Consider the following 20498-nt stretch of genomic DNA (forward strand, 5'->3'; position numbering starts at 1 on the left):
ACAAGAGTTGTTACATTCTTGTACAGCCACTAGTACGCGTAGCGTTTCGGGCAGATCCTTGGAATACGATCCCCGCCGCGAAGAATCGTTGTTACAACCAAGTACACATTTTACTGTTGGGTTAAACAGAGGCTACAGTTAAGGATTTGCGCCCAGTAAATCCTCCCCGGCCAGGATACGTGCTGCATGGATGTACAATGACAGCTGGTTGCTGCATGGATGTACAATGGCAGCTAGTTGCTGCATGGATGTACAATGGCAGCTGGTTGCTGCATGGATGTACAATGGCAGCTGGTTGCTGCATGGATGTACAGTGGCAGCTAGTTGCTGCATGGATGTACAGTGGCAGCAAGTTGCTGCATGGATGTACAATTGCAGCAAGTTGCTGCATGAATGTACAATGGCAACTGGTTGCTGCATGGATGTACAATGGCAGCTGGTTGCTGCATGGATGTACAATTGCAGCTGGTTGCTGCATGGATGTACAATGGCAGCTGGTTGCTGCATGGATGTACAGTGGCAGCTAGTTGCTGCATGGATGTACAATTGCAGCAAGTTGCTGCATGGATGTACAATGACAGCTGGTTGCTGCATGGATGTACAATGGCAGCTGGTTGCTGCATGGATGTACAATGGCAGCTGGTTGCTGCATGGATGTTCAATGGCAGCTGGTTGCTGCATGGATGTACAATGGCAGCTGGTTGCTGCATGGATGTACAATGACAGCTAGCTACTAGTGTTGTGAAACAATGACAGCTACCTACTCGTGTTGTGAAACAGTGACAGCTAATTACCAAAATAGTGGTACAATGACAGCTAGTTACTAGAATAGTGCTACAATGACAGCTAGTTTCTATATGGGTGTGCAATAACAGCAAAATTCTATATGGTTGTACAATGCCAATTAGTATCTGAGACGTTGTACAATGACAGATAGTTATTGTATGGTTGCACAATGGCAGCTATTAATTGTATGATTGTTTTTTGGCTGGACCGGTGGTACAGTGGCTCTTAGTGAGTGGTCTGGTGGTACAGTGGCTGCTAGTGAGTGGTCTGGTGGTACAGTGGCTGCTAGTGATGGTCTGGTGGTACAGTGGCTGCTAGTGATGGTCTGGTGGTACAGTGGCTGCTAGTGATGGTCTGGTGGTACAGTGGCTGCTAGTGATGGTCTGGTGGTACAGTGGCTGCTAGTGACTGGTCTGGTGGTACAGTGGCTGCTAGTGATGGTCTGGTGGTACAGTGGCTGCTAGTGATGGTCTGGTGGTACAGTGGCTGCTAGTGATGGTCTGGTGGTACAGTGACTGCTAGTGATGGTCTGGTGGTACAGTGACTGCTAGTGATGGTCTGGTGGTACAGTGGCTGCTAGTGATGGTCTGGTGGTACAGTGGCTGCTAGTGATGGTCTGGTGGTACAGTGACTGCTAGTGATGGTCTGGTGGTACAGTGGCTGCTAGTGATGGTCTGGTGGTACAGTGACTGCTAGTGATGGTCTGGTGGTACAGTGACTGCTAGTGATGGTCTGGTGGTACAGTGGCTGCTAGTGATGGTCTGGTGGTACAGTGGCTGCTAGTGATGGTCTGGTGGTACAGTGGCTGCTAGTGATGGTCTGGTGGTACAGTGGCTGCTAGTGATGGTCTGGTGGTACAGTGGCTGCTAGTGACTGGTCTGGTGGTACAAGGGCTGTTAGTGACTGGTCTGGTGGTACAGTGGCTGCTAGTGACTGGTCTGGTAGTTTCTGAACACCACCTAAGTAATATCCCATGTCGGGGACATGTGCGAAGTGCCCAGTAGTTACTAACTCACCACTTGGAGTGACCCCACCTGTGACTGTTAGAACTTGGCCTTGTTCCGGGATAGGACGGCGGTGCTGGTGACTCACATCAATCCGCGCCACCAACTCCTTCACTAAGGCCCACCTACATGGGCAAAAATACTTTGTTGACATAACTGACACCAATACAACCACTGATGCGTAAGCATCTTGTTGTCTGTAGATTCATATTTGACGTTACTCGCACCTTGATTCGCGCACGCGTTGAGGTCGCTTTTAGAGATGCAACTGCTGTCAGGTATTGATGAGATCCTAGTTGAGGTCTCCCAAAATTCCAGTTTAAATGCCTGCATCGGCACTGCTATGCTTCTGTCCCATGTTGCAATAGGGAAAGGGATCTTAAAGAATGCCACGAAGATATTAAATACATCCTCGAAACCCTTGCTTGCGCGCTCTCACGATGTCATCCCCAACCATCTCCCTTTCTTCACTACCGCATGTTTCCAAGGTTTAAATTCTGACACCACCAGTTGAATTGCTCTCGCTTCTCTGTGGTGTGAGGCTAGGGATATTTTCTGGGAACACCATCCCATGTTCCCACACTTTTATTCACATTCTTCTCTTGTTTGCCATATTTGCATCCCCATCTTCCTCGTCAACCTTCTTGCTCTTCTGTATCTGTTGTGAGTCAGTCTGACTCCCTCGTCAAACCCCCATCTCTTGACCTTCGCGGACAAATATAATTCAGCCCGGTATCCTTCATTTCTTTACCGCCATCGTTCTCATTCCCTGCCTGAGACAATGGAGTGCCTAGTCCCTCACTCTCTTTTTTTGAGCAAGAAGAGGGTAAGGAAACAGGTAGTACAACTGTGTTTTTGACACTTTACTAGTGCCTGTAGTTACTACATTAGTGCCTGAAGTTATTACACGAGTGTGTAGTTACTACGTTAGTGCCTGTAGTTATTACATTAGTGCCTGTAGTTATTACATTAGTGCGTGTAGTTATTACACGAGTGTGTAGTTACTACATTAGTGCCTGTAGGTAATACACGAGTGTGTAGTTACTACATTAGTGCCTGTGGTTACTACACGAGGGTGTAGTTACTACATTAGTGCCTGTAGTTACTACACGAGTGCCTGTAATTACCACATTAGTGCCTGTAGTTATTACACGAGTGTGTAGTTACTACATTAGGGCCTGTTGTTACTATGCGAGTGCCTGTAGTTACTACACGAGTGTCTGTAGTTACAGCACGAGTGCTTGTAGTTACTACACGAGTGCCTGTAGTTACTACACGAGTGCCTGTAGTTACTACCCGAGTGCCTGTAGTTACTACACGAGTGCCTGTAGTTACTACACGAGTGTCTGTAGTTACTACTCGAGTGACTGTAGTTACTGCACGAGTGCCTGTAGTTACTACACGAGTGCCTGTAGTTATTACACGAGTGTGTAGTTACTACATGAGTGCCTGTAGTTACTACATTAGTGCCTGTAGTTACTATGCAAGTGCCTGTAGTTACTACATGAGTGCCTGTAGTTACTACACGAGTGTCTGTCGTTACTACTCGAGTGACTGTAGTTACTGCACGAGTGCCTGTAGTTACTACACGAGTGCCTGTAGTTATCACACGAGTGTGTAGTTACTACATGAGTGCCTGTAGTTACTACATTAGTGCCTGTAGTTACTATGCAAGTGCCTGTAGTTACTACATGAGTGCCTGTAGTTACTACACGAGTGTCTGTAGTTACTACACGAGTGTCTGTAGTTACTACTCGAGTGTCTGTAGTTACTGCACGAGTGCCTGTAGTTACTGCACGAGTGCCTGCAGTTATTACACGAGTGTGTAGTTACTACATGAGTGCCTGTAGTTACTACATGAGTGCCTGTAGTTACTACATTAGTGCCTGTAGTTACTATGCAAGTGCCTGTAGTTACTACATGAGTGCCTGTAGTTACTACACGAGTGCCTGTAGTTACTACACGAGTGCCTGTAGTTACTACACGAGTGCCTGTAGTTACTACACGAGTGCCTGTAGTTACTGCACGAGTGCCTGTAGTTACTGCACGAGTGCCTGTAGTTACTGCAAGAGTGTCTAGTTACTACACGAGTGTCTGTAGTACTGCACGAGTGCCTGTAGTTACTGCACGAGTGCCTGTAGTTACTGCACGAGTGCCTGTAGTTACTGCACGAATGCCTGTAGTTACTGCACGAGTGCCTGTAGTTACTACTCGAGTGCCTGTAGTTACTGCACGAGTGTCTGTAGTTACTGCACGAGTGCCTGTAGTTACTGCACGAGTGCCTGTAGTTACTACTCAAGTGCCTTGTAGTTACTGCACGAGTGCCTGTAGTTACTGCACGAGTGTCTGTAGTTACTGCACGAGTGCCTGTAGTTACTGCACGAGTGTCTGTAGTTACTGCACGAGTGCCTGTAGTTACTGCACGAGTGCCTGTAGTTACTACTCAAGTGCTTGTAGTTACTGCACGAGTGCCTGTAGTTACTGCACGAGTGCCTGTAGTTACTACTCAAGTGCCTGTAGTTACTTCCCGAGTGTCTGTAATTACTACACGGGTGCCTGTAGTTACTACACGAGTGCCTGTAGTTACTACACGAGTGCCTGTAATTACTGCACGAGTGCCTGTAGTTACTACACGTGTGTGTGTAGTTACTACTCGAGTGCCTGTAGTTACTACTCGAGTGCCTGTAGTTACTGCACGAGTGTCTGTAGTTAATACACGGGTGCCTGTAGTTACTGCACGAGTGTCTGTAATTACTACACGAGTGCCTGTAGTTACTACACGAGTGCCTGTAGTTACTACTCGACTGCCTGTAGTTACTACACGAGTGTCTGTAGTTACTACTCGAGTGTCTGTAGTTACTACACGAGTGCCTGTAGTTGCTGCACGAGTGCCTGTAGTTAATACACGTGTGCCTGTAGTTACTTCCCGAGTGTCTGTAGTTACTACACGAGTGCCTGTAGTTACTACACGAGTGCCTGTAGTTACTACACGAGTACCTGTAGTTACTACACGAGTATCTGTAGTTACTGCACGAGTGCCTGTAGTTACTACTCGACTGCCTTTAGTTACTACACGAGTGTCTGTAGTTACTACTCGAGTGTCTGTAGTTACTACACGAGTGCCTGTAGTTACTACACGAGTGCCTGTAGTTACTACACGAGTACCTGTAGTTACTGCACGAGTGCCTGTAGTTACTGCACGAGTGCCTGTAGTTAATACACGTGTGCCTGTAGTTACTTCCCGAGTGCCTGTAGTTACTACACGAGTGTCTGTAGTTACTACTCGAGTGTCTGTAGTTACTGCACGAGTGCCTGTAGTTACTGCACGAGTGCCTGTAGTTAATACACGTGTGCCTGTAGTTACTTCCCGAGTGCCTGTAGTTACTACACGAGTGTCTGTAATTACTACACGAGTGTCTGTAGTTACTGCACGAGTGCCTGTAGTTACTACACGAGTGCCAGTAGATACTACACGAGTGCCTGTAGTTACTACACAAGTGCCAGTAATTACTACACGAGTGCCTGTAGTTACTGCACGAGTGCCTGTAGTTACTACACGAGTGCCTGTAGTTACTACTCGACTGCCTGTAGTTACTACACGAGTGTCTGTAGTTACTACTCGAGTGTCTGTAGTTACTGCACGAGTGCCTGTAGTTACTACACGAGTGCCAGTAGTTACTACACGAGTACCTGTAGTTACTACACGAGTGTCTGTAGTTACTGCACGAGTGCCTGTAGTTACTACACGAGTGCCTGTAGTTACTACACGAGTACCTGTAGTTACTACTCGAGTATCTGTAGTTACTACACGAGTGCCAGTAGTTACTACACGAGTGCCTGTAATTACTACACGAGTGCCTGTAATTACTGCACGAGTGCCTGTAGTTACTACACGTGTGTGTGTAGTTACTACTCGAGTGCCTGTAGTTACTACTCGAGTGCCTGTAGTTACTACTCGAGTGCCTGTAGTTACTGCACGAGTGCCTGTAGTTACTACTCGAGTGCCTGTAGTTACTGCACGAGTGCCTGTAGTTACTGCACGAGTGCCTGTAGTTATTACACGAGTGTGTAGTTACTACATGGGTGCCTGTAGTTACTACATTAGTGCCTGTAGTTACTATGCGAGTGCCTGTAGTTACTACATGAGTGCCTGTAGTTACTACACGAGTGCTTGTAGTTACTACACGAGTGCCTGTAGTTACTACACGAGTGCCTGTAGTTACTACACGAGTGCCTGTAGTTACTGCACGAGTGCCTGTAGTTACTACTCGAGTGCCTGTAGTTACTGCACGAGTGCCTGTAGTTATTACACGAGTGTTTAGTTACTACATGAGTGCCTGTAGTTACTACATTAGTGCCTGTAGTTACTATGCGAGTGCCTGTAGTTACTACATGAGTGCCTGTAGTTACTACACGAGTGTGTAGTTACTGCACGAGTGCCTGTAGTTACTGCACGAGTGCCTGTAGTTACTGCACGAGTGTCTGTAGTTACTACACGAGTGTCTGTAGTTACTGCACGAGTGCCTGTAGTTACTACACGAGTGCCTGTAGTTACTAGACGAGTGCCTGTGGTTACTACACGAGTGCCTGTAGTTACTACACGAGTGCCTGTAATTACTGCACGAGTGCCTGTAGTTACTACACGTGTGTGTGTAGTTACTACTCGAGTGCCTGTAGTTACTACTCGAGTGCCTGTAGTTACTGCACGAGTGCCTGTAGTTACTACTCGAGTGCCTGTAGTTACTACACGAGTGACTGTAGTTACTACTCGAGTGACTGTAGTTACTGCACGAGTGCCTGTAGTTACTACTCGAGTGCCTGTAGCTACTGCACGAGTGTCTGTAGTTACTACTCGAGTGCCTGTAGTTACTGCACGAGTGTCTGTAGTTACTGCACGAGTGTCTGTAGGTACTGCACGAGTGTCTGTAGTTACTGCATGAGTGCCTGTAGTTACTGCACGAGTGCCTGTAGTTACTCGAGTGCCTGTAATTACTACTCGAGTGCCTGTAGTTACGGGTTAATGAACGTACAAAAGTTTCTTTGACTATCACTAAAAACAACAATTGTTGTTTGTAGATGGTCGGCCACCACCAAACCTAACATTTCCTAGGCCTAGCATCGTACACATATGTAATAAATGTGGCCTAGGAGAGGGTAAGTTAGGTTTATAGTTGCTCTCACGTTATGTTATGCCTATGGCTCTCCAATGTTATAAATCGTGAACCTTTTTATGGGTATAATTGTCTGTATTTTGTACATTCCATCGAAGGTAACTTTAGGAATATATTTGATAGAAGATGTATTGCAAAATTTACAGTGGGTTCGTAAGTGTGGTTAATCGTACTGGTATTCCCTTCACCCTCCTCTAACCTGTCCTCCTAATAAAACGTCGCATTTTTACATATACTTTACCTAAGCTCAAAAATCGTCGTACTAGAAAATGGTAGCGGCTAGCGAAATTGACATACTGTCCCGTTTTCTGTTTTGGGTCCTCTAGTAGGTTAGGATAAGGGTACTGTAGGCATATAATGGGTTCAGGGACCCATCCTATGGACGGTGGTGGAAGGAGGAGTTAGTGACGCAATTTGTGCCTCACTAACTCCTGAATCTCTAGTGTGTGACAATTTTACGACTGTCTAGTTCCTGAATCTCTAGTGTGCGACAATTTTACGACTGTCTGGTTCCTGAATCTCTAGTGTGCGATAATTTTACGACTGTCTGGTTCCTGAATCTCTAGTGTGCGATAATTTTACAACTGTCTGATTCCTGAATCTCTAGTGTGCGACAATTTTACGACTGTCTTGTTCCTGAATCTAGTGTACGACAATTTCTTGACGTTGGGGAACCTTAGGAGGACCGGCTGATATGAGCACAAATTAGATGTTAACCGCCTGCGATCCGTTTCTTTTCTACAGGGTGAAATTTCTGGCGACTACAAGACGGTTATGGTGGCCATCATTAGGGAGTAGAAGTGGCGGAGGCACACCTCCAGACATTCCCCGAGACTTGGAGTAGTACCATGGAGGTGAATAATGACTCGTAGTGATCTAATCTGACGCCTGCAAATATCCGGAGACGTCAAGAAGGAACATATTTATTTATTTTAGATCAGCTGTATTATCAGTTCAAATTATTAGGTCACGATAAAGTGTTTTGATGCAAATCTTATTTGGTATTGTATAAGCATTAATTTGTCGCTGTGTGGTTATTGATACCACCTGGTGAGAAGCTACGGATTAACAAGTTCCCGATTTAATTTCGACTATTTATGATCGAGCTGTAATATATTGTCTGGTCACAAGGGTTGTGTTCCTAAGGACCGTTAATCAAGGATGGAGGCGTCCCATATTTAGAGGCAGTGTGGTAATCTTTTGTTCTTGTGGAGGTGGAATGTATGTATGTAAAGTATGCTTCAAAGTCATACATTACTTCGCCTCACATTCTAATGAATTTGATATCTTTACTTTAAGTGTTTTGTCATAACATCACACAAGAGTTTTAGTTAAAATTATTTAAGGAGCAGCTAGAAATGCTGAATTTTTATGTCCTCTGTTATAAATTTCTAAGTTTTCAGGTTGTAGTGAATTTAGATTTATGTAGAATTAAAACTTTTTGATGATTACCAAGCATTTTTTTGTTCCATTAATCTATGTGCTTCCATCAGTCGCTTTATGTAAGCTGCCCAAATGTAGTGATTTATAAACCATTGTCATATGAAACATATCAATAAATTTATATAAAGCACTGAAAATTTTATTAATTCAGTTGTGTTAAGTTAAAGGTAACCAAGTTTAGAACAGGACATTTTGGAATTGTCCATTAACAGTGCAGAGTGATTCCACCCTTTCTATAATTAATTACTATTTCTCTTGATTCACTCCTTATTGTTTTACCTTACACCGCATCATATGCTATCAGTAGATGATTTTAAAATTATATCTAATATACTTCTTTCCATAATTTGGCTACTGACATTCGTCACATATGCTATTTACTACACAAGCATTAAATAATTATTAACAAAATCTGATCAAAATGTATATATAACAAGAGATAGTTATTGATATTTCCTCCCTTAATGAACTAGGCACCATCCAGCACTATACCTGACACACACAACATCAGTATGTGGAGAGTATGTCACACTAACACGGCTCACACACCACATAGTCGGTCATGTACAACATCAGTATGTGGAGAGTATGTCACACTAACACGGCTCACACACCACATAGCCGGTCATGTACAACATCAGTATGTGGAGAGTATGTCACACTAACACGGCTCACACACCACATAGCCGGTCATGTACAACATCAGTATGTCACACTAACACGGCTCACAGACCACATTGTTGGTCATGTACAACATCAGTATGTGGAGAGTATGTCACACTAACGCGGCTCACACACCACAGTCGGTCATGTACAACATCAGTATGTGGAGAGTATGTCACACTAACACGGCTCACACACCACATAGCCGGTCATGTACAACATCAGTATGTCACACTAACACGGCTCACAGACCACATTGTTGGTCATGTACAACATCAGTATGTGGAGAGTATGTCACACTAACGCGGCTCACACACCACATAGCCGGTCATGTACAACATCAGTATGTGGAGAGTATGTCACACTAACACGGCTCACACACCACATAGCCGGTCATGTACAACATCAGTATGTGGAGAGTATGTCACACTAACACGGCTCACACACCACATAGCCGGTCATGTACAACATCAGTATGTCACACTAACACGGCTCACAGACCACATTGTTGGTCATGTACAACATCAGTATGTGGAGAGTATGTCACACTAACGCGGCTCACACACCACATAGCCGGTCATGTACAACATCAGTATGTCACACTAACACGGCTCACACACCACAGTCGGTCATGTACAACATCAGTATGTGGAGAGTATGTCACACTAACACGGCTCACACACCACAGTCGGTCATGTACAACATCAGTATGTGGAGAGTATGTCACACTAACACGGCTCACACACCACAGTCGGTCATGTACAACATCAGTATGTGGAGAGTATGTCACACTAACACGGCTCAACACTACACACTACCCACAAGTATAACAAAGGCAGTGACGACGCCTCGGTCCTTCATGGACCATTATCCTGTGAAACCTCGTCATATCTGTGGTTGTCTGCAACATCAGCAAGTGTTGGGTGCAATAATATCAATCCTGGACTCATAACTGAGTTGTCTACAACATCAGCAGGTGCTGGGTACACTAATATCACTTGCACTCGTATCTGTTGATCGTCATCAACATTAGCAGGTGTTGGGGGCAATGATATCACTCTTGGACGCGTATCTGCTGGTTGTCTACAACATGAGCAGGTGTTAGGTGCAGTAATATCACTCTGGGACTCATTTGTGGGTTGTCTACAACATAAGCAGGTGTTGGGTGCAATAATATCACTCTGGGACTCATTTGTGGGTTGTCTACAACATAAGCAGGTGTTGGGTGCAATAATATCACTCTGGGACTCATTTGTGGGTTGTCTACAACATCGACAGGTGTTTGGTGCAGTAATATCACTCTTGGACTCATCTGTGGTTGTCTACAACATCGACAGGTGTTTGGTGCAATAATATCACTCTTGGACTCATCTGTGGTTGTCTACAACATCGACAGGTGTTTGGTGTAATAATATCACTCCGGGACTCATCTGTGGGTGGTTGTCTACAACATTGACAGGTGTTGGGTGAAATAATATCGTTCTTGTACTCATATCTGGTTGTTTACAACATCAGCAGGTGTTGGGTATACTAATATCACTCTTGGACTCATATCTGTGGTTGTCTACAACATCAGCAGGTGTTTGATACACTAATATCACTCTTGGACTCATCTGTGGGTTGTCTACAACATTAGCAGGTGTTGGGTGCAATAATATCACTCTTGGAATCATATCTGTGGGTTGTTATAACATCAGAAGGTGTTGGGTATACTAATATGACTTGGACTTATGATGGAAAGGAAACCTTCCCCTTAATGTCCGAACTATTGGTTGTGTCCAAAGACAAACCTCTCCTCGTACTCAATATACACCATCTCACACGCTCACAATACTCGTCCAAATAAGGATGGTTTGCAGATATAGTAGCCAATCCTCCTGTTTTGATAGTACTTATAGTAACAATGAGGCCAATAGTACATACACTGAAGTACAACCAAACTAGAAAGAAATTGATACTATTAAATTTAGACAAACCGGAATACGATTTTTACTTATGTTGTAATGACAAACTATTAACCTAACCTAACCTTCCTAGGCCTAATACACGCTACCTGAGGCCTAATATAGTACATATGCAGGCGATGAGTCACAATAACGTGGCTGAAGTATGTTGACCAGACCACACACTAGAAGTTGAAGGGACGACTTCTTTGGTTATCCTTTGCATTTCATCAACTGTGCCTACTCTCAAGCTAAACGAAATTTCTTTCATCCTAAACCTGCTTCCAACACTAGTAGCACTGTACTATGCCTTCCCTTCATATCTGAACTCAAAACTTTTACCAATACCTTTCGTCCTCTTGACATTAAACTCGCCTTTCGACAAACTAACACACTTCGTAGCAATCTAGTTCACACTGCTCTTCCTGCTTCTAATGCTGCTGGTGTCTACTCTATTTCCTGTTCATCTTGTCCTCTCCAATACTTTGGCGAAACTGGCCGTACACTGAATGACAGACTTAAAGAACACAAGAGAAGTGTTAAGTCTGCAGACACTAACAATGCTCTCTTCTGCCATGTGAGGGATTCTAATCATCCCATTGATTGGTCTTCCTCCAAAATAATCTTTCCTGCCTCTACTCTACACAGACGCCGTCTTGTAGAATCGGCTCTTATACACAATGTACCCAACATGAACTTTAGTCCTGGCTTTGTTGCTGTGGACTCTTCCCTTTCACAGTATATACTCAAATGCTCTAATCTTTCTAACAAACGTGACTTAACATAAGCTTACCCCTTCCATTTATCTTTCTTTCTCTTTCCTTTTCTTTCTCTCTTCTCCCTTTTTCTGTTCATTGTCTTCTCCTACGCTCCCTTGCTATCCTTTTCTTTTTCCTATTACTATCTCCTTCGGTGGTTATAATGGGAGCTGCCTCGATTGGGCCAATAGGCCTTCAGCAGTTCTCATTATTACTACATATGTGTGCTATACATTATTAGTACATATGTGTGCTATACAATCTTGAGGTTATCTTGAGATGATTTCGGGGCTTTAGTGTCCCCGCGGCCCGGTCCTCGACCAGGCCTCCACCCCCAGGAAGCAGCCCGTGACAGCTGACTAACTCCCAGGTACCTATTTACTGCTAGGTAACAGGGGCATTTAGGGTGAAAGAAACTTTGCCCATTTGTTTCTGCCTCGTGCGGGAATCGAACCCGCGCCACAGAATTACGAGTCCTGCGCGCTATGCACCAGGCTACGAGGCCCCTCGGCCTAGAATTTTTTTTTTTAGTTTTATTTTTGAACTTCATTATTTTCGGACTTTATAAATGTTAATAGTACAAAATTCTACAATCTAATTGCTTAGTACATCAATATTTGTACTATGGTGTAAAAAGTACTATCTAAACAGGAGGATCCCCTTCACTGTCAAGCCAGTTGATGCCAAGATTCTCTTTCGGTTCGTATTACCAATGTTTTTCCTAGTATTCTTCTGTCCTTGTCCCCGTGGAGGGTCCCTCTTCCCTAATTTTGTACTTCCCTGACCTGCATCACTAAAGCTTTTACCTCCTACAGTTCTGAAATGCCTTTTCCTTGAGCACTTTTCTTCACACTCCCACTCTGTTTCCGTCTTCACCGATGGGTCTATGTCTGCTGACGGTGTGGGCTACTCTGTTGTTTTCCTGACCACACTTATATGTGTCGCTTTCCTCCAGAGGCTAGCGTCTTCACAGCAGAACTTTATGCTATTCTCTATGCTCTTCGTCTCCTGCTTTCTCGTTGTCAATCCTCCTTTGTGGTGGTAGTTAACTCTCGAAGTGCCATCATGACTTTGGGGTCCTTTAATCCGATCCACCCGGTGGTCATCGAGATTTAACATTGGCTGTTTCTTATCTCCAGTAAATTTAAGTCGGTAGAGTTTTGCTGGGTTCCCAGCCATGTTGGTGTCTCTTTAAATGAGCGTGCGGATACTGCCGCTAAGGAAGCTATCCATACTTTTCCCATCTCCCGTTAAGGTATTCCTTATTCCGACTTTTACCCAGTTATTCATTCCTCCATCTTTGCCCGTTGGCAGGGTTGTTGGTCTTCTGTTACTGGTAACAAACTGCGTACTCTTAAGGGTAGTGTGTCCCTGTGGCCTTCCTCCTACCACCATAACCGGCGGTGGGAAACAGCTCTGGCAAGGTTGCATATTGGCCATACTCGCTTAACTCATGGTCACTTAATAGAGCGCCGCCCTGCTCCGTATTGTCCAAATTGCATTGTCCCTCTTACAGTCGTGCATATCCTTGTTGAATGTCCTGACTTCCAGAACGAGCGTGTGTCTTGCTTTCCGACCGTTCCTCGCTGTCACTTGTCCCTCGATTGAATTCTTGGTGAATCGGATACTGTTGATATCGTTCGCCTTATGTGTTTCTGTTCTCGTATTGCCATCCTTGGTGATATTTAGCGCCCTCTGATTATGCCGTACATTTGATGGTGGTACATAGCCTTCCCGGTTTGGTGCCTTCTTTTGATAATTACTTACTGAACAGGAAGATGGGTTGATCACACTGATGCTGAGTTTGTTGTAAGTTGTAAGGTAATGCTAGAGTTTGTTGTAAGCTGATACTAGAATTTGTTGTGAGCTGATACAAGAGTTTGTTCTAAACTGATAATAAAATTTGTTGTGAGCTGATGCTGGAGTTTGTTGAGAGCTGATACTAGAGTCTGTTGTAAGCTGATGCAAGCTGATACTAGAGTTTGTTATTAGCTGATACAAGAGCCAGGTGTAAGCTGTTACTAGAGTTTGTTGTAGGCTGATACTAGAGTTTGTTATTAGCTGATACAAGAGTTTGTTCTAAACTGATAATAAAATTTGTTGTGAGCTGATGCTGGAGTTTGTTATAAGCCGATGCAAGAGTTTGTTGTAAGCTGACACTAGAGTTTGTTGTAAGATGATACTGGAGTTTGTTGTAAGCTTATACTAAAGTTTGCTGTAAGCTGATAATAGAGCTTCTTGTAAGCTGATAATACAGTTTGTTTTGAGCTGATACTGGAGTTTGTTGTAAGCTTCTGCAAGAGTTAGCTGTAAGCTGATACTAGAGTGTTGAGCTGATGCTGGAATTTGCTTTAAGCTGATACTAGAGTTTGTTGTAAGCTGATACTGGAGTTTGTTGTAAGCTGATACTGGAGTTTGTTGTAAGCTGATACTAGAGTTTGTTGTGAGCTGATACTAGAGTTTGTTGTAAGCAGATACTGGAGTTTGTTGTAAGCTGATACTGGAGTTTGTTGTAAGCTGATACTAGAGTTTGTTGTAAGCTGATACTGGAGTTTGTTGTAAGCTGATACTAGAGTTTGTTGTAAGCTGATACTAGAGTTTGTTGTGAGCTGATACTAGAGTTTGTTGTAAGCTGATACTAGAGCTTGTTGTAAGCTGATACTAGAGTTTGTTGTAAGCTGATACTAGAGTTTGTTGTAAGCTGATACTAGAGCTTGTTGTAAGCTGATACTAGAGTTTGTTGTAAGCTGATACTAGAGCTTGTTGTAAGCTGATACTAGAGTTTGTTGTAAGCTGATACTAGAGTTTGTTGTAAGCTGATACTAGAGCTTGTTGTAAGCTGATACTAGAGTTTGTTGTAAGCTGATACTGGAGTTTGTTGTGATTAAATGCCGGTTACGGATATCGAGAAAGGCTCGTTGACTTCATGCTTCATAAGGAAGATGAATGCAACGTGTCATTTACTGAGTTTGAGTTACTCTCGGCCCTAAACAAAGGTAAAGTTATATCCCCCGGTGAGGATGGGATCACTTATGTCATACTGCGTTTGCTTCCTCTAGTACCAGAAAATCCCCTTCTTGAGCTGTATAATATGAGCTATATTACTAGGGAACTTCCTATCTCTTGGACCAACAGTATAATCAATCAAATTCTCAAGCCCAATCAAGAGAATGCCTCCCGCTCAATTTTACTTACTAGCTGCACTTGCAAAACATTCGACAGAATGGTCCTAAACCGTCTCTTCCATTGAAAAAAAAACAATGCTATCCCCCATATATATGGCTTCATGCATGGAAGGAGTGTGCTGTATACTTTAAATCTGGCATCATTATTCACAATTTCTTCTATATGTGATAAGGGGTAGTCATCCAGCCCCATTAATCGGTTTATTGTTTGTGAATAATTTTCAACTATTCTTTTCTTGTGATTTTCTCCTCTAGTTACTAATACCTGTGCTCACCATGGAGAATTACTGTACCTAATTATCTCTTCACGCAGCATCCGTGCTATCTCAGATTCAATAAACATCTTGTCAGCCTCAGAATGCCGTCTGGATTTTACAGCAATCGGCTTGCAGTATGGTGTTAAATTACTGAAGAGCGATGGAGCAGGTACTTTGACGGCAGGTAATCCACCTATTCTAAGGTGAGCGTTTTTCTCCTCCAAAAGTCATTTCGAGCACGGAATGATTTCGCAAAAATTTATGGCCCAAAATCACATCGACACAGAAATCGGGTAACACTTTGATATTCACATCATGGTAAGTTTCTCCTTGCAGTTCTAAAGTCTACAGAACACTGACGAGTAACCCGCTCTGCTCGACAATATTCTTATGAATAAAGTTATCAGTGCACTGACTGGAATCCCATTGACTTTAGAGCTAAGAACTGATTTACCGAGGCATGAGGGTGAAGTCCCAGCTAAAGTAGCAAACATAGAATCTGAATGTTGGGTGTTTGAAGCACCGTTACACTGTTTCAAAGATCGATAGACCTTAGCATAATGACCCTTTTTCTTGCAATTCATACACAGAGCCTCCCTAGCTGGACATCGACTGCGAGGATGCCGAATGTAACCACAAAAGAAGCACTTGAAAACACTAGTTGTAGCTGCGGAAAATGTTTCAACTTATTCTTCTACAATTCCTTGTCCTCTTGAGTCCTCCAGGTCTAATGAGTGTGTCACGGCAGCGTTTGTAGCTCCTGGCTGAACATAAGAGGCAGAAAGTTTCTGTGCCGTTTCTCGAACTTAAGCCTGGTAAGCCTAAGGCTGACTGTAAGTCTAAAATTTTATTTTCAAGTAAGCGCTGCCTTATTGTGGCAGAACCTAGCCCATTAATGAAAGCATCTCTCACACAGTTATCACAAGCTTCTGCTGCAGTCACGGCTTTGAACTCACAATCTTTAGCTAATAATTTCAATGCCCGACGAAACTGGTCAATCGACTCACCGGATTGTTGGCGTCGATTTGCAAGCACATACCTTGCGAATACTTCATTCTTGGACTTTACAAATAGTTCCGTTAGGGATTTCTCAGCCGCATCATACGTAGTGCAGTCAGCCATGTTGTCGAACACACGTGGAGCAACGTAGTTTATCAGGAGATAAAGCTTGTCAACGGTGAGAGTTGTTTGTTGTACTGTTAAAGAGAAGTTTTTAAATGTTTTGAGTCAGTGACGCCATTCTTGAGCGGCGTTGGTGGAGTTTGGGTCAGTAGCAAACCGCTCAGACCATAGGAACCGCTCCATGTTCACTCCCTGAATTATTTGATCAATAAATTGAGGTAAACAAGTACATTGTCAGACTTGTGGCTTTATTGATCAAATAATATCAGTACAATTACATTCTTGCAAAGCCACTAACACGCATAGCGTTTCGGGCAGGTCCTTAATCTAACATATCAGGTAAGATGAAAAGGTACATTGTAGCAAGGTTTTATATCACCAAACAACTACATTATAAATTGACACGAGGTCATTGCACTGGTAAGGATATATGTCTTAAGTACTAATATTGGAGAAGTGGGTACTACAAGATACAGTGGGAGTTTGAAGCACAAGGTAGGATGAAATTAGGTACTTCAAGGTTTTACTTATGCATAGGGCATGAAAGTCTCAAAAACGGTTGGTATACTCTCTAAAATCAGATATTATGTTCCAAACTCTGCTCTCCTCTCATTATACTATGCGCTAATCTATCCATATCTTACATATGGTATCTGTGCATGGGGTTCAACCACTGCAAGCTCATCATCATCCAACAAAAACCTTCTATTAGAACAATAGCAAACGAAAACACTCAGCCCCCTATTTAAATTCCTAAACATGCTAAACATAAACTCACTCCACACATTCTCTTGTGCTATTTACATTTATAAAACCTTGTTCTGAAACTTTTCCTGGACAGATGTAATAGAACCCATAATCACCACATCTGAAATAAATATATCTTTGATATCCCCAAGAGTCAAACTTAATCTGTGTAAACACTGCAAATAAAGGGACCTAGTCTATGGAACTCACTCCCTGACGAATTTAAAAACTGTCCAACTTTTGCCTTATTCAAAAATAAACCCAAAAAATTACCTAATATCATCTTCATAGTGTCCTACCTACTGCTTTAAACGTGCAGTGTATCAAGTGTTACCCAATCCCCAATATATGTACCTAAGCAATACTTTATAATTGTAATCATTGCCATTTCTTATATCATGGTTGTTATATTGAATGCATATTTTACTGCATTATACCTTGAAATAATCCTCAAGTTTTGCTACAATGTACCTGTTGATAACCCTCAAGTTTTATTTTAATGTACCTTCTAATATTTGTCAAATTTTGTCAAATATATATATGCGAACAAGCCTGAATGGTCCCCAGGCATATATGCAACTGAAAACTCACACCCCAGAAATGACTCGAACCCATACTGCCAGGACCACTCTGTAACTGGTGTACAGGCCCCCTTAACCATTCGACCATCACGACCGGACAAAAGATGATGGTAGCCGAGGCTAATTCCTCATCATCCATCAAGGTCTCCTCTAAATACTTTTTATTTTCTTCTCCGAGGCTATGGGTCCCCACATTGGCACCAGAGGTGGTACCCTCACAAACTTTTATATATATATATATATATATTGTGACGATAATCTCCTTCAAGAGATTGAGCCTGCTCTTCCCTCCTAAGTTCGTCGCTATACATCCCTATACAACTAATATGGAAGAAATATCCAACAAATACAACACTTCCATTCAATACCCATTGTTTCGTGTTCTGTCTTGTGTTGATGAAATTAATACCCTATTAATACCACCTCACCCCATCCACCTCACTCAAATGTACATATAAACAAATCGGAGATGTGTAAGTTCTATTCAGTTGTGTATGTGTAAACTAGTCTTTGAAAATGTAATAAGTTTTACAAAACGCGCTCAAGTGTCGCGTCAGACTAGAAATTAAAATGAATTTTGGAGAATTGATTTTTGAATTACCACCAACAGTGAAAAGAAATGTACGAAAGATCGAGAAAATTCGTGTTAGGATTATTAATCTTACTTTTTCGGTCATATTTAATAATATATGTCTACAGGAAAGACTGCTACCAAAATATACTAATATATATATATATATATATATATATATATATATATATATATATATATATATATATATATATATATATGCGAACAAGCCTGAATGGTCCCCAGGACAATATGCAACTGAAAACTCACACCCCAGAAGTGACTCGAACCCATACTCCCAGGAGACACGCAACTGGTATGTACAAGACGCCTTAATCCACTTGACCATCACGACCGGACAATAATGAGGTGATAGCCGAGGCTATTTGAACCACCCCACCGCCGGCACTCGGATAGTAATCTTGGGCATAGCATTTTACCAAATCACCTCATTCTTTGGGGCACACGTGAGGAACACAAATGCGAACAAGCCTGAATGGTCCCCAGGACAATATGCAACTGAAAACTCACACCCCAGAAGTGACTCGAACCCTTCACCTCATTATTCATATGCTATCACCTCATTATTGTCCGGTCGTGATGGTCAAGTGGATTAAGGCGTCTTGTACATACCAGTTGCGTGTCTCCTGGGAGTATGGGTTCGAGTCACTTCTGGGGTGTGAGTTTTCAGTTGCATATTGTCCTGGGGACCATTCAGGCTTGTTCGCATTTGTGTTCCTCACGTGTGCCCCAAAGAATGAGGTGATTTGGTAAAATGCTATGCCCAAGATTACTATCCGAGTGCCGGCGGTGGGGTGGTTCAAATAGCCTCGGCTATCACCTCATTATTGTCCGGTCGTGATGGTCAAGTGGATTAAGGCGTCTTGTACATACCAGTTGCGTGTCTCCAGGGAGTATGGGTTCGAGTCACTTCTGGGGTGTGAGTTTTCAGTTATATATATATATATATATATATATATATATATATATATATATATATATATATATATATATATATATATATATATATATATATTATGCATTTGATGGTTACAAGATATACATGGGTTGATACAAAAATAATAATGCAAAAAGGTGCTTAAAGGTTATGGATCTCTTGAAAAACACAACAATGGGAAACATTGATGAATGTCACAGACGGGTTCGATCATTGTTGCAAGTCAAACACTTCTTCGAATTCCTCTGAAGTTGGACTAGTGCCCAAGACGCAACAGGCATTTCCCCTCTGAATCGCAACACTGAGGCGCTGGAACAAGAAACTTTTTGCTCTCTGGTCTTTTGTAGCGCTGATCAATTTGTCCCCCAATTCTTTCAGGAACTTCAATGCACATTTTCCCCAGGAACCGAGGGTCTCCGAGCCGATCGGAACAAAGCTGTAGCAGTGTGCTAGACCTCTGCATTTAATAATTTTCTGCGATTCCCTGAAAGAAGCAGCACCACCGCTTTCACGTGTGCTGTAGTGGAGGTAGGTACTGGCCAGTGTGGCAGCGCACGTGTAGTCCCATACCACTTGCTTACCATCCTTCCAAGGTAGCAAGGTGACCCCATCAGGGCGCTTCTGAGGGTCGTTAGGTCTGGATAAGTGTGGTTCTCTTTGTGCCGGGCAGCGGGCCGTGGCGAGGCTCCTCTTGATGATGTCGTTGACTTCTTCATGTCTTGCAATTTTACCCTGTGATTTACGACATATATATATATATATATATATATATATATATATATATATATATATATATATATATATATATGCGAACAAGCCTGAATGGTCCCCAGGACAATATGCAACTGAAAACTCACACCCCAGAAGTGACTCGAACCCATACTCCCAGAAGCAACGCAACTGGTATGTACAAGACGCCTTAATCCACTTGACCATCACGACCGGACAAAATGAGGTGATAGCCGAGGCTATTTGAACCACCCCACCGCCGGCACTCGGATAGTAATCTTGGGCATAGCATTTTACCAAATCACCTCATTCTTTGGGGCACACGTGAGGAACACAAATGCGAACGAGCCTGAATGGTCCCCAGGACAATATGCAACTGAAAACTCACACCCCAGGAGTGACTCGAACCCATACTCCCAGAAGCAACGCAACTGGTATGTACAAGACGCCTTAATCCACTTGACCATCACGACCGGAAAAAATGAGGTGATAGCCGAGGCTATTTGAACCACCCCACCGCCGGCACTCGGATAGTAATCTTGGGCATAGCATTTTACCAAATCACCTCATTCTTTGGGGC

The 20498-nt window shown here is 43.0% G+C and overlaps 2 protein-coding genes across 2 annotated transcripts in view; both read left to right on the forward strand.

Moving 5' to 3' along the window:
* The window catches only part of LOC123767229 (annexin B9), a 42942-nt gene extending 34401 nt beyond the window's left edge, over positions 1–8541 (forward strand). The window contains exon 7 of the mRNA XM_069304721.1: positions 7706–8541. Within this exon, the coding sequence (XP_069160822.1) occupies positions 7706–7710 (5 nt within the window). The 3' untranslated portion in view covers positions 7711–8541. The remainder of the gene's footprint in view (positions 1–7705) is intronic.
* Positions 956–7654, forward strand: LOC138352279 (uncharacterized). The gene is made up of 4 exons (XM_069304654.1): positions 956–971; positions 2844–2949; positions 5214–5398; positions 7569–7654. Exons 1-4 carry the CDS (start codon positions 956–958, stop codon positions 7652–7654), a joined length of 393 nt encoding a protein of 130 aa, XP_069160755.1.
* Positions 8542–20498: the final 11957 nt, after the last annotated feature.

The sequence above is a fragment of the Procambarus clarkii genome, chromosome 53 (genome assembly GCF_040958095.1).
Source record: "Procambarus clarkii isolate CNS0578487 chromosome 53, FALCON_Pclarkii_2.0, whole genome shotgun sequence".
NCBI lineage: Eukaryota > Metazoa > Arthropoda > Malacostraca > Decapoda > Cambaridae > Procambarus > Procambarus clarkii.

What these genes read in the sequence shown, in the direction of transcription:
- LOC138352279 (XM_069304654.1), top strand. An exon ending in TGTAGTTATTACACGAGTGT is followed by an intron (nt 2,950 to 5,213) that starts GTAGTTACTACA and finishes GAGTGTCTGTAG; the next exon opens with TTACTGCACGAGTGCCTGTA. An exon ending in TAGTTACTACACGAGTGTCT is followed by an intron (nt 5,399 to 7,568) that starts GTAGTTACTACT and finishes CTGAATCTCTAG; the next exon opens with TGTGCGACAATTTTACGACT.